The sequence below is a fragment of the Phoenix dactylifera genome, chromosome 7, assembly GCF_009389715.1.
Source record: "Phoenix dactylifera cultivar Barhee BC4 chromosome 7, palm_55x_up_171113_PBpolish2nd_filt_p, whole genome shotgun sequence".
Lineage (NCBI taxonomy): Eukaryota > Viridiplantae > Streptophyta > Magnoliopsida > Arecales > Arecaceae > Phoenix > Phoenix dactylifera.
In genome coordinates, this window is record NC_052398.1 from 5,757,400 (window position 1) to 5,770,813 (window position 13,414).

Genomic DNA, 13,414 nt, shown 5'->3' on the forward strand with positions numbered 1-13,414 from the left:
AACGGGTGGGCACCAGCAGGGCAACTGTGCTTCCCGTTTATATCGCGCCATTACTGCCTAAGCCGCGGCCTTGTGCCCGCGAGGGGTGTGGAACTGGGTGCTTAGGCCAGTCCTCGTAAGCAAAACTCTCCCCTGTTACAACTTACAAGGGGTCCTCTTCGGATTGGCGTTCTTGTTCTTCTCTTGCGAGGGTATCCGTAACGGGATACGCGCGGGGCAGGCGATGGCGACACGAACCGGCGATTGAGAACGAAGGGAGATACTGGAGACGGCGATTGGCCGACCCGCTGGCCACCACCATTACCGTCTCCTGGAGTGGTGGTTGCCCCAGCGAGGGTGGGGAATTGCGGTAAACTCACGCGGGACGGTGCTTTTAACTGGGTCCGCGGGGGTAGGTGGTTTGACCAGTGGGGTTTGGTAAGCGGAGCCGCAGATAAAAGCCTTCCCTTCCGTTCTCCCACCCACTTCCAGGGTTCCCCCCTTCCACCTACCCCACCTCCTCCCCCAACGCCCTCTTTCTTCTCTCCAAGGGAGAGAAGAAAGAAAGCTCGCGCCAGAGAGACGGGGGGGGGGGCGAGGCTCTCGAGGGCTAGGGTTCAATTCTTCCGGAGCGATCCGGCGAGCGATCGAAGGTCGGTGGGGCAATGGAGTCGGGATCGATGAAGCCCTCGCCACTGGATCCGTTCTCGGCGATCCTAACTGGGAAGTTCGTCGGCGACGGCGTGTCGCCGGAGACGGGGACGGCGATGATCGCCGAGAACCGGCAGCTGCTGATGATTCTGACGACCTCGATCGCGGTTCTCGTGGGGTGCGCCATCGTGCTAGTGTGGCGGCGGTCGGCCGGGAAGAAGGTGAGCCGGCCGGTGGAGCCGCCGAGGCCGCTGGTGGTAAAGCCGGACCGGGAGCCGGACATGGACGACGGGAAGAAGAAGGTCACCATCTTCTTCGGCACGCAGACCGGCACTGCTGAAGGGTTTGCCAAGGTCAGGGCTTGTTGGTTGATCTCCCTCGTCGGCCTTTCCCCACACCCGAAATCTTTCTAAAAGTTCGACTTTTTGTTGCATCTTTTTACCTGATCAGGCCCTTGCGGAGGAGGCTAAAATGCGATACGATAAAGCTACTTTTAAAGTCGTCGATTTGGTAACACCTTTGCTGGAATTTTGCTAGATGCTTTAAGAATTCTCAGGTGCTTGATTATTCTTTAATGGCTTGTTCTTGATATATCTCTATTGATAGGACGATTATGCAGCCGATGATGAGGACTATGAGGAGAAAATGAAGAAAGAGACGTTAGCTCTGTTCTTCTTGGCTACGTAAGCTGGAAACTTTAATCCGGATATTTCTTCTTTCTATATTTAGGTTTACTTAATTTTGGTTTGGCAAATTATAGGTATGGAGATGGGGAACCAACTGATAATGCTGCCAGGTTTTATAAGTGGTTTACTGAGGTTAGTGTGTGTCTGAGTAATTCCAGCGGAATTTCCCTTTTTATTGTTATTGTTTGCTTGCAAATTTCTGACATGGTGGTTGATCGTTGTTTACTTTACAGGGGAAAGAAAGGGAGAATCGGCTAGAGAATCTTCAATATGCTGTGTTTGGTTTGGGAAATAGGCAGTATGAGCATTTCAATAAGGTTGGATCATGATTTAATTTGAATATCAACAATTTCTTATGAGCAAATTCTTGTGCTGATTATCTGTTAATGCAACGTGCTCTGGAAAATATAGGTTGCTAAGGTGGTTGATGAGATCCTCGCTGATCAGGGTATACACCTAAAACACTTCACTCCTGTTTCTCCTTTATCTCGTGTTCCTTCAATCAGTCTGGCAATATTGTTTTCCATTTTGACTTCAAGACAAGAAATCATGATCTTTGAACTGGTTTGATAAGTTACTAGGGCAAGCGATGCATGTATATATAGTCCTCTTCTAACGTATGTTAAATTGCCAAATTGACATTAATCTACAAATGGAAAATGTTACTATTTGACTAGTATCTTATACAACTTAGGATGTAAAGGCCGACGACTAAAAGGAAAGGGCTGTTCCTAGAATTGTTTAAGCGTTGCAACATATCAGCATTTCTTTTCTTTCTTCCCTACTATTTATTTTTATCATTGTAACACTTTAAGGTCTCTGTACACTGGTTTGTGTGGTACTGTTGATAGAGCCTGCTTCAAAGTTCTGCCTAAAGTTCTGCTATTAGAGCTTACTGACCATCTACTTTGCTTTTGACATTCATATTTTGGCCGCATATTATCTACTATTATGATTAATATTATATTTGTGTATGATTGGTTCTATGCTGATTTTCTCCCTCACAATTAAAACTGTATATGTTCTCCAAGGTTTGATTATAGGTTGCTTGTCTGTTACACATGTTGTAGGTAACATTGTTGGACCCATTGAACCAAATGAGCTGGATGTGTCTGTCTACAATAGAAATGAATTACTTAGCAATGCTATGTATTGTGCTCTGTTGGCACTTTTCATTTTTGTTGTGAAAAAAGGAATGTGGGAGGCACTTACGTGGGATGCTAGTGCAACGTAAAGATAAATTCTGTGCTTTGTGCTTTATTAGTTACTTCTGGTTTTTGGTAATGAGGATACCAGAAGGCACTTACAGAGGATAGTAGTCCAAAGAAAAGAGCAAATATTATGTACTATGCTATATCTGTTTCGCATAGAGTCCAGTAGCACAAAGCAAATCTTCTTCCATATCCAAGTAAAGACTTTTTAGATGTTCTTTTCTCCATAGCAATTCCATCAAACCATTTCTTATCATCGTAAATGATATTATTTTCACTAGGTTTCTCTGAAGCATGGGACAATTTGTGAGAGGTCCGTGTATGACATTTTTTGCTTTCTTGCCTTGCTGTTACAGGTGGAAAACGCCTGGTCCCATTGGGTCTTGGAGATGATGATCAATGCATTGAGGATGACTTTACTGCATGGTAGGAAGTATTTCTAAGCGCTAAAAGATTATTCACATACCAAGAAATTGAAGGGCTTTGAGTTGCCCAATTTTTTAACAGGCCAACCCATCATGCACCACAATGTTGGCTAGACTTCTTTCTTCCTTTCCTTCTCTGTTTCAAACTCTAGAATATCTTTTCATGTGTCCACTATGTCTTATTATTGCAGGAAGGAACTTCTGTGGCCTGAGCTGGATCAATTGCTTCGGGATGTAGATGATGTTTCAGGTGCATCTACTCCTTACACAGCTGCTGTACCGGAATATCGGGTTGTCTTTATCAAGCCTGAAGAAGCTGCACATCTGGATAAGAGTTGGAGTCTTGCAAATGGCCATGCTGTTCATGACATCCAACATCCATGCAGGTATTAAAAATATATTTACCGTCAGGGTCCATCTAGCAGCACCAGGGCTAGCTGACTCGAAATAATCAAACTAACACAACATTTTTGGACCTTCAAGAGCTAATGTGGCTGTGCGGCGGGAACTTCATTTGCCAGCTTCTGATCGGTCCTGCATTCATCTGGAATTTGACATTGCTGGCACTGGTCTTATGTAAGTTATTTTGTATTTAGTTAACTGCTCCTCATTTAAATAGCTTTTTGATAATATAGTCTTGTATATCAAGAATTCAATTTTGTTTTTTGTTGTTTGGTAGAATTTCCTGAAACTCTGAGCCCAATTTTTACACATTCAATAAATTTTTACACGTTATATAATTGTTATTCTATTTTCCATATGACAATTCTTTTAATTATGATGTTCTAAGAATAGAAGTTTTTTCTGTTTTCTCTTGTACTTTAGTCTAAAAAGAGTTTCATACGACATCCAGATACTGTTAATGTTTTTATATTATATGTGGCAACCCTTCAATGTTCAGCAACAATTTACATGTAGCTGCTTTATTTTGTAAGAATGAGCAAAACAATTAAAGAAAAACAAGAGTAAATGAACCTCTTTGATCGTACAAGTCATAATGGTGTAAATGAATGATTGAGTGTGATGATGTTGTGGGAATCTGCCCAATTGCATGAAGTAATCCTCAACAAATTTTGTTTGATAGCATCTAATTGATATCTCACAACACTCTTCAATATAAATTGATTTGGAAGGGTTTTGTGCACTCATGAGAGAAGGGATTCTCTTTTTTCCTTCCATACTTCATTGGTCCTGATCCTGAAACCATTCTTAACAACAGTTGAGGTCCACTCCTTTTCTAAAAAGTTCACTAAAGTTGTACCCATCCTTTTCTAAAACATGGTCCTGTTTGCTCCTATTATGCCTATCTTTCTCCATAACATTGTGCAGAGGGAAAACAAATAAATATGTGTACGAAAAGGATTATATATTTGTGAGCATTCTGATTGAACCCTTGCCGAATGTGGGATCCCATGTAACCCTCTTGCCCCCTTATTCTTTGCATATTAGCATTTGTGAAGGATTTATTAACTTTTCCAAATGGTTGAAAAATCCTTGATCCCGTTGATCTTAGATTGTACACTTTCATTTTGCTTATAGAAATAAATCACTTTCTACTTTATTTTGAACTCTCTTAAATCTTGTTAGTCATAGTTTTTTTAAGACATGACTCATGGATACAAAATTGATGTGCGAACATGTCGAGTTTCCTTTTCCAGCACTAAGAAATTTTAGGCTTATAACTTTTGACAAATATCATAACCTATTTCATCATTGTTTCTTATTCTGCTTGAAAGGATCATTCTTTTTATGGATTTTTATGCATTTTTCTCGTGCACTTCTTGGATCAAAATAATCTGCAATAATGATGCTTGTCCAGGAAAATATACTACAATAGGTATTATCATATGTAGCATATAAAATTTCCTATTGTTTGGCTAGGTCTGCTTAACTAAAGGTTTTTGTTAATATCAGTTATAACATGATCTTAGATAGTTGTGTGCTTGCAAATGTTAGCCCTGTTGCCAGTCATATCAATGGTGTACTCATTCATCTATTATTCATTATATAGTATAATTTCTTTTATTTTTTTATTTTTAATGTTAAACTGTTCACCTTCAATGTTTCTCTTCATCCAGGTATGAAACTGGAGACCATGTTGGTGTATATGCAGAAAATTGTACTGAGACTGTAGAGAAGACAGAAAGGCTGTTGGATTATGCATCAGATACATTTTTCACTATTCATGCTGACAAAGAGGATGGCACGCCACTCAGTGGCAGCTCATTACCACCTCCTTTCCCATCTCCTTGCACGTTAAGAACTGCACTTGCCCGATATGCTGACCTCCTGAATTCACCCAAGAAGGTCAGAATGTCAGCTCATCCTGTCTCTTTTTAGAAACTGCTCTCTCTCAACTGACCTCAAGAATTAATTTTGTGCTGCTCATGTACAGAGTGCTTTGGTTGCATTAGCTGCGCATGCATCTGATCCTGGTGAAGCCGAGCGGTTAAAGTTTCTGGCTTCGCCTGCTGGAAAGGTTGTTATAATTTGTGGAAACCTGTCCAACCTTCTAGTGCTGTATATATTATAGTTTTCTTTTTTTGCGGTGCAGGATGAATATTCTCAGTGGATAGTTGCAAGTCAGAGGAGCCTCCTAGAAGTTATGGCTGAGTTCCCTTCTGCCAAGCCTCCACTGGGAGTTTTCTTTGCAGCTATAGCCCCTCGTTTGCAACCTAGATATTATTCGATATCTTCTTCACCTAGGTAATCATTGTTTCAGACATGCTTTGCTCCATTTTTAATTGATATTTTTCTGAATGTACTTCTTATGTCTATTCTAGGATGGCACCAACTAGAATTCATGTGACATGTGCATTGGTGTATGGACCAACACCAACAGGAAGGATTCACAAGGGAGTCTGTTCAACCTGGATGAAGGTATATTTTTTTTCTTCCAGTACTCTTTTGATCAACTTGGTTATCTTAGCTTTTTCATAGCATTTTTGTCTTCTTATGTTACTTTTGATCATGAAATTATAACTCATATATGCATTTAAGATACATAAAGTTGTTCAGCTTTAACCTTTGTCAAGAATTCAAAGTCAATTCTAATTGCATCTTTGCTTAGTGATATGTATTTTATTCACTATTAAACTGCCATTTCGAAATAAAATTTGATGCTACATTTTCATTATATCCTTGATGTTCGCATTGAACTTTGTGCAGGCATTTTGTTTTTGTAGAATTATATGACTACTATATATATTTTCTTCAAGAATTCCTTAACATGTGATCTTCAAATTCCTGGGGATGAAAGAAAGAGAAGAATCATTTGCCTGATGAGTTACTTTGTTTTTCCCCCAAATTCTAAGATAATGCATTAAATATCAACCATACTATGCATCAGTATATCATCTATTAAAATAATCCGTTACGACACTGATGGCTGCATGATCATTTTTCACATTCCTAGATGCTTACATGGTCTTTCTATCTATATTAGATTATAATATGTGTACGATGCTATACAGTGAAATTAACTTCTACTGGTTCTCTTTTCTTAATCAGAAAGAGAAGAAGGTGGATACTAGCATAAGCTTATTTAGGCCTCTCACAGCTTTTGATGGAATACTTGTTTCGACTTAACTGAGTATGAGATCACTTCGAGGTTAGAATAATCAGAACAAATGAAATTAGTGAGGTTGTGACATCAAATATGAATAAAAATTAAAGAAGGGTAGGAGCTTGCAATCTGAATGCTCTACTTCTGCCATTTTTTCACTCATCTGTGGGACAATCATGTTGGAATGACTTGGCTAGCTACCATCCTATAATCAGTGGGTCCATTTTCATTGGATATCTCTTAATCATATGCCATTGTGTAACTCCTGCTTTGCAGCATTCTGTTCCATTGCAAGAAAGCCAGGAATGTAGCTGGGCTCCTATTTTTGTGAGACAGTCAAATTTTAAACTGCCTGCAGATTCTTCTGTGCCCATTATAATGATTGGCCCTGGCACAGGGCTGGCACCCTTCAGAGGCTTCTTGCAGGTTCGTTGCAGGATTACAAATTTTGTGCAAAATTAATTCTTCTTCAAGCTAGTGCTTTTGCTGAAACCAATTACTGGAACTTGATGTTCTCAGGAAAGGTTGGCACTGAAGGAGGCTGGCGCACAACTTGGTCGTTCTATTCTCTTCTTTGGATGCAGGAATCGTAAATTGGTACACTATCCTAAATACTAAAATAGCTATAACTACTAGTCTATGTCACTTACTAAGTGAGTTTGACTCTTGTGCAGGACTTCATTTACGAGGACGAGCTAAAATTTTTTGTTGAAACTGGGGGTCTTTCTGAGCTCATTGTTGCCTTCTCTCGTGAGGGCACGACTAAGGAATATGTGCAGCATAAAATGGCTGAGAAGGTTGAATAATCCCTTGTTTGAAAAAATTAACTTAAAAAAATCTTCATTCTAATATCTGTCTTTCATACTTCCATTTAAGTAAAATCTCAATCTTTTAAAAAATTACTTTATGATGGAACAGGCCTCCGACATATGGAATATCATCTCCCAAGGTGGTTATATTTATGTATGTGGTGATGCTAAGGGTATGGCTAGAGATGTCCACCGAACACTACATACCATTGTTCAAGAGCAGGTACATACTAAACACTAATTCATGGTGCCACAGAACTCTGCAGTTTCAGCAGGCTTCAATTTCTTACAATGTCTTTTTTATCATCTTTACTGATGAAGTGGTGGCTTAAAATTAGAATTCTCTGCATCCTTGAGAGTATTGTTAGCGATCTAGCTGTGTTTTAGGTGCACTTGAGAACCACAACTGCTGTGTTCAACACTTGTCCCAACTATCTGGAGTCAGTTTTATAAATCAGCATTTGCCAGTAATTCTTGTGTAAGGCTATCTCTGCTGTTACTGCAAGCTCTAGACCTTTCTCTTTTCTTTGTGGATTCTTCAACATAGATTTGAGCACTTCTCTTCCTTGGTGGTCTCTTATGTCTTTGGTGCATTTATCAGTCCATTAGACTTCTGAGTCCTTGAGTTTTGTTTCTCATCATGCTGTGGTAGTCCACTTAAAGAATTATAAACATTGTGTCAACTATTTAGTGTCACCTTCCTCTCTTCTTTCTGATTTATTCAACATAGATTTGAGCGATTCTCCCCACCTGGAGTTTCCTAGATCTTCGGTGCATGCCCACATTATCCGTCAGCTCTTTATCACTCTGCCCTCATGTGCTACTCCTGAGCCCCCTGTTGTAGTATTCCTTTAAACTGGATCCTTGTAGTTTACTTTGATGACACTTTGAACATGACATCTTTTTTATTTTTTCCGCATTTTCTTGGGTTTCTTTTTGTTGCCGAACACATGCGAGAGAGAGAGAGAGAGAGAGAGAGAGAGAGAGAGAGATTTGGGGACTGTTTTTGTAAATTGATGGGCCAATATTCTGCTTCTTCTTATTTTTATTTTTAAATTAAATGAGGTTATGCCTGGAAGCATATAATTGATGTTTTTTTTTTTTTTTACAAAAGAAATTTAGCCATTTTTTTGTCTAAGCTCATCTGTTGAATTTGTTTTCCAGGGATCTTTAGACAGTTCCAAGACTGAGAGCATGGTGAAGAGTCTGCAAATGGAGGGCAGATATCTGAGGGATGTGTGGTGAGTTTTTTTCCTACAAGTGGCTTCCCCTAAGATCTTTAAGTGTAGCGGCACTCCCTCGTGAAAACTTAATACTGGGTTTCCAACGTCTCGGGGAAGTAGGCTTTGATGCTGGGGGCACTACAAGTGTGCCCCTATTTCTCAGCCACCACAAAGACTTATGTTGTCTCGATTATGTGATTCTTTTAACATTCTAACAAGGACTTATATTATATATAGTATTTGTATATTTTTTTTAATTAGGCTGATTTGTTGGGAAAATAAGTACCATATAATGAAGGCAAGGGGTTCTTCTGGGAATGGAACACCGAAGACATTTTATACAGGAAGCTGTAGCATGTATAAGTGGATTCCCCATCTTGTGAGTGCATTGCAAAGAGTGGTGCTGCCATTTGTCTCTAATAGCCTCTCAAGTTATCCTCTGATTGATATTGTGCACGTGTTCCTGGATCATATGCCCCAGCTTGTGGTTGTGTTCTGCCTTTTTAGCAGGTGCCATGGCCGATGCTACTGCTCTAAAATGAAGCCCTGCCGTTTCCTCTCGTTACTGCTCATCAACATATTTCCTCTCGCAGAAGAGATACAGAAGTTTTCAGATTCGATGATCGAAATCTCCATGACTCAATCAAGCCCGTTAGTTTGTATCAGTGCTTAAATTATGTTAAGCAATGCAAAGGATTCTAAGAGGATGAATGAATGCCCGGTCATTATTCACCTTTTATTTATAAGATAAATGGAAGGCAGGGTCCGTTGAATGAAGAGGTTCCGTTAGATAGGCACTTGAAGCCTAGAGAAATTGCTCCGCTTGTTCATCAAAGAACAAACAGGATGATATGGTCCATAAATTCCATGGAGGTTGGTACCAATGAAATCGGATTTACCCTCTCACTGGTGGCGGGATCAGAAAGAGCCATAAAACCTCTTGGGCCAACAAGAGAATTTGGAGTCAGAATAGGAAGCCGCAGCCGCTTTGTTCGGTAAAGTTTGGGAAGACTCGAGTGGTTTCCAAGGATTTCTCGTCAAGCCACGTGTGGGTCGCATGTGACCGCGGATCCCCAATTTCGAGAGAGCGCGCGCTGAAATTCGTTCACGGTTTCCCCGTAGGTACCAAAATCCGGCGGTTCTCGGTTCCTCCAATGAAATGAGAGATCCGCCAGTCCGACGGCCAGATATAGAGACAGAAGCTCCTCCCGGATCGCGGCCCCATCCAACAGCCAGCGCGACATCTGCCCAAATATAAAAGAGGGACCCGACCCAACCTTCGCAATGAGGCGAAAAAGCTAAAGCTCCACGGAGGCGATAAAGGAGGGAGAGAGCTCGAAGGAGATGTCGGGACGCGGGAAGGGAGGCAAGGGTTTGGGTAAGGGCGGAGCGAAGCGCCACCGGAAGGTCCTCCGGGACAACATCCAGGGCATCACGAAGCCCGCGATCCGGCGCCTGGCGAGGCGTGGCGGCGTGAAGCGCATCAGCGGTCTCATCTACGAGGAGACGAGAGGCGTGCTCAAGGTCTTCCTGGAGAACGTCATCCGCGACGCCGTCACCTACACCGAGCACGCCCGCCGGAAGACCGTCACCGCCATGGACGTCGTCTACGCCCTCAAGCGCCAGGGCCGCACCCTCTACGGCTTCGGCGGCTAGAGCTTAGAGTTTTGGGCATGGCCTTAAGATTTGATGGACTTATTGCTTAGCATTTTAGTTTAACAAATTTCCCCCCTCAATGTTAATGATGTGCACAGTCGATGGGATTCTTCGTTTGGTAAATTGTGTTCGCATAACCTATGAACGATTTTGTAATGGTGATATGCGTGTATTTGTAGATGGCATTAAATTTTAATTAGCGCTCTAATTCTATGTTATCTGTTTGACGAAATGCTTGCAGCGTTCATGTGAGGAGCATATTTCCCCAAAGAACTGGTCGAATACTTCCGAGTGGAATGCTAAACCAGGCAACTTTAATGCAACGTGAATCAACTAGTTGTGAATCCTTTGATTTGCAAGATAGAAAAATGAGTTGTTTTCGATTAATCATGACCATTTAAATCTTGAACCAATTGAAGCCAATTGGATGAATCCTTGAAATAAATCTAAACAGGTGGTTCCCATGAATACTTGTGCCATTCATATAATATCTTCAAATCACCGTGTCCTTAAAAGGTGGCAGGCCCCAGTGGCTTGGCTTGAAATCTAGCAGCGAGCTGAGAACTTGGTCTGCTTGTTTGTAAGCGGAAGCATCCGGCCCTGCGTCTGAGAGCATTACCGCAGACCTGCGTAATGGATACAATTGGAAAGATGATCCGGAAAGCACTAAAATAGAAGAAAATTTTAAAAACAAGCTATGAAATCGAGTCCATAATGAAACATGAAAAATAATGCAAAATACTAAATGCTAGTAACATGTTAAACTATTCCTAGTTTAAATAAATTCTTAGGGTTTGTCTTTTAGTATTGCAGATCACATCCATCTGGATTTGATATTTAGGAAAATGCAAAATGACAAAGCTAGCATCTTTGTTGTGAAAGAATGATTTCTTTCATTGTGTTTTCGGACTGTCGGATAGTTTCTTACATAGGTCTTAAAAGATTTTTCCAATTCATTCATCTGCATAGATTTTAAAATAACTATTGTGTGATTTAATAGTAAATTTGTGCAAAGAAAAATGAATACTTCTATTGCGAGAAAGATACAACTCTGGTCCTTAAGGTGAAAACGAGATGCCAAATCTAGCCTAAGATGAATAAAAATAAAAGAAAACAAAATGGCCGCTTCTAAAATTGAGAACCGAAATTAACCACTAGGTTGCTCGCACAAGATAATTGATTGTCAAAATTAATCCTGTTTCATCATATTTCTATCCAAGGTTATGTCCTCTGTATTCATAGCTGCAGGTAATGAGAATTCCACCATTGAATTAAATGATTTTCTGATAAATTGCTTACATCCCTGCATTCTTTGCTGCAGCTACTCCTGATGGCGCATCTTCAAAAACTAAAACTTCACTTGGGTCCACGTTACCCTGATCAACAAATATGTCGAGTGATTTATTGCAAGACAAAAAAGATTTTATGGAAGAGAACACCATGGAAAGGAAATATCTTGTCAACAAAGATGAAACAACAACATTTGTCAGTAATACCTCAAATCTTTTCAGAGCAATAAGAAATACATCCGGGGCCGGCTTGCGTTTCTTTACTTCTGGATCATCACCCAAGACCACATGATGCATCATGGCGAATGTTTCACCATGATTTTGGGTCAGCACTTCAAAATTATGTTTATAAGTTCTGCCAAAAAATTAGGTCATTCTGGTTTTGAAATGATCTGAATTTCTTTCTAAACAAGGTAGCGGGTGGCAGAAAATTTTTTTTGTCAAACACATTATCTTGTACACACAATTAGAAACTCACCCTGTCGCCACACACATGGGTATCCCATTTGCATGAAGATGACTGACCAAGCGCTTGACTCCTGTAATAAGGGCAAGAGTTCCATTTAAGCATCCGAAATGCAAATAAAGGGGTATGAGGAAGAGGAATAAAAGGCCTAAGATGGGGAGTTTGGAGAACTCGCCGGGCAAGAGTTGGGAGGAAGGGAAGAGCTCCGTCAGCATCGCGTTCCTTTCCTCGAGGAAGCCTTCGGGAGTGAGGAGGCCGGCTAGGCCCGTCTCTTCCACGAAGATGCGGGCCGACTCTGTTGGCTTCTTCCCCATGAGCTTGGCCTCGATGGACGGGTCGTATGGCTTCCCGAACCTGGACAGGATCCGCTCCTGGACCAACGTGTAGAATGGCTGCGTGTCTGCGTCACCATGATGGAAAGCAACCCGTCGGTAGATATGTTTGCTGAGAGAGAGAAGGGAAGGGGGGGGGCGAGCTTACCGATGAGGGTGCCATCAAAGTCGAAGATAACATGGGTGATGGCGCCTTTGGGTGGAGAGACCCTCTCAGTCTCTCCCTCCAATCCGGCGGAGGAGGGCGACGCCATGGCCATATCCAGGGGTTACGGGTCAGCTCCATTTAGGTCAACGGGCTTGCTTTCTAAGAAAGTTTAAAAAAAGATTAGCAGACAGAGATTTTTTTTTTAGGCTCATACGCCTAACTGATTTCGATCAAGATAAAAAAAAATAGAAATAAGAAGGGATTGCACCTATACCACCACTTGGGCCGAAGCCCGGGCCCACAAGGGGTCGAAACAAGGCAATGGTGCCCCGCGGAATCTATTTTGCACCAACTACAATTCTACAAATAAGGGATATTGTTTGTTCGAGGATAAATGATTGAAAGATCGTTGCTTGGAATTTATAATATCTATTACTTGGTTAACTATTGTTACAATTTGTAGTTACAACTTGTGGGTGCAAAACGCAATAATTAGAACAAAAATACAACAGAAAATAAGAAATTTTCTTTAAAGCGACGACACTAATTAGGCTGAGGCATAGAAATCTCGTCCTCTTTAAGAAGATGCAAGCCCTATGTCGTTGGCAAAGCTCATAAAATAGTAGGCGCAGACCTCTTTGGCTTATCCCCTTCAGTCTAATTGGATCGTCGTAAGGTTCAAAGCCAACTCTGCATAAGAGGTGGAGCCCAAACCTCCACCAAGAAATCACCATTCTTTGGCGTGAGAACTCTCAAATTTTTGGGTTCATGGGATGATGATGTGTCGTGCTAATGTCTCTTAGAGGTTAATGTGAGGGGTCTATTCATAGGCTTATTTGTGAGTTAATATTGTCCATTGTTAGCCAAAGAGGGCGGTAACTTTTTTTTTTAAAAAAAAAGAATATTAAGGCTTTTAACACAAGACTAGTAAGAGTAGCGAAAGAGTGTGTTAAATATTCCGTTACAAAAATAAT

The 13,414-nt window shown here is 41.1% G+C and overlaps 3 protein-coding genes across 6 annotated transcripts; 2 read left to right on the forward strand and 1 right to left on the reverse strand.

Moving 5' to 3' along the window:
- Nucleotides 1-193: 193 nt before the first annotated feature.
- LOC103707086 (NADPH--cytochrome P450 reductase) lies at nucleotides 194-8,924 on the forward strand. The gene is made up of 18 exons (XM_008791445.4): nucleotides 194-983; nucleotides 1,081-1,140; nucleotides 1,237-1,313; nucleotides 1,391-1,448; nucleotides 1,550-1,633; nucleotides 1,728-1,764; nucleotides 2,884-2,953; nucleotides 3,144-3,338; nucleotides 3,436-3,528; nucleotides 5,031-5,259; nucleotides 5,348-5,431; nucleotides 5,507-5,658; nucleotides 5,736-5,832; nucleotides 6,794-6,943; nucleotides 7,037-7,114; nucleotides 7,192-7,314; nucleotides 7,436-7,549; nucleotides 8,491-8,924. The coding sequence occupies exons 1-18, from the start codon at nucleotides 645-647 to the stop codon at nucleotides 8,569-8,571; spliced, it is 2,121 nt and encodes a 706-aa protein (XP_008789667.2). The 5' UTR covers nucleotides 194-644; the 3' UTR covers nucleotides 8,572-8,924.
- Nucleotides 8,925-9,189: 265 nt separating this feature from the next.
- On the forward strand, nucleotides 9,190-10,421 carry LOC103707087 (histone H4-like). The gene has a single exon (XM_008791446.3). The coding sequence runs from the start codon at nucleotides 9,894-9,896 to the stop codon at nucleotides 10,203-10,205; it is 312 nt and encodes a 103-aa protein (XP_008789668.1). The 5' UTR covers nucleotides 9,190-9,893; the 3' UTR covers nucleotides 10,206-10,421.
- A 136-nt stretch (nucleotides 10,422-10,557) lies between these two features.
- LOC103707129 ((DL)-glycerol-3-phosphatase 2-like) lies at nucleotides 10,558-12,608 on the reverse strand. 4 transcript variants are annotated; one of them, XM_008791506.3, is made up of 6 exons: nucleotides 12,441-12,603; nucleotides 12,136-12,360; nucleotides 11,973-12,033; nucleotides 11,702-11,849; nucleotides 11,505-11,581; nucleotides 10,558-10,831 (listed from the first exon to the last, which is right to left on the reverse strand). In XM_008791506.3, the coding sequence occupies exons 1-6, from the start codon at nucleotides 12,550-12,552 to the stop codon at nucleotides 10,699-10,701; spliced, it is 756 nt and encodes a 251-aa protein (XP_008789728.3). In that variant the 5' UTR covers nucleotides 12,553-12,603; the 3' UTR covers nucleotides 10,558-10,698. The 4 variants fall into 4 exon arrangements, with proteins under 4 accessions (XP_008789728.3, XP_026660449.2, XP_026660450.2 ...); XM_026804648.2 differs by having other exon boundaries at nucleotides 11,505-11,849; nucleotides 12,441-12,606; XM_026804649.2 differs by having other exon boundaries at nucleotides 11,973-12,360; nucleotides 12,441-12,605.
- Between the last annotated feature and the right edge of the window lie 806 nt (nucleotides 12,609-13,414).

Bases quoted from the DNA above. Each gene is read 5' to 3' on its own strand.
- LOC103707086 (XM_008791445.4), top strand. From the start codon at position 645: ATGGAGTCGGGATCGATGAAGCCCTCGCCACTGGATCCGTTCTCGGCG. The intron at 1,141-1,236 runs GTAACACCTTTG...CTCTATTGATAG, and splicing joins CTTTTAAAGTCGTCGATTTG to GACGATTATGCAGCCGATGA. The intron at 1,449-1,549 runs GTTAGTGTGTGT...TTTACTTTACAG, and splicing joins TTTATAAGTGGTTTACTGAG to GGGAAAGAAAGGGAGAATCG.
- LOC103707087 (XM_008791446.3), top strand. From the start codon at position 9,894: ATGTCGGGACGCGGGAAGGGAGGCAAGGGTTTGGGTAAGGGCGGAGCG.
- LOC103707129 (XM_026804647.2), bottom strand. From the start codon at position 12,552: ATGGCCATGGCGTCGCCCTCCTCCGCCGGATTGGAGGGAGAGACTGAG. The intron at 12,361-12,440 runs GTAAGCTCGCCC...ATGGTGACGCAG, and splicing joins CTTTGATGGCACCCTCATCG to ACACGCAGCCATTCTACACG. The intron at 11,850-11,972 runs GTGAGTTTCTAA...ATTTTTTGGCAG, and splicing joins CCCATGTGTGTGGCGACAGG to AACTTATAAACATAATTTTG.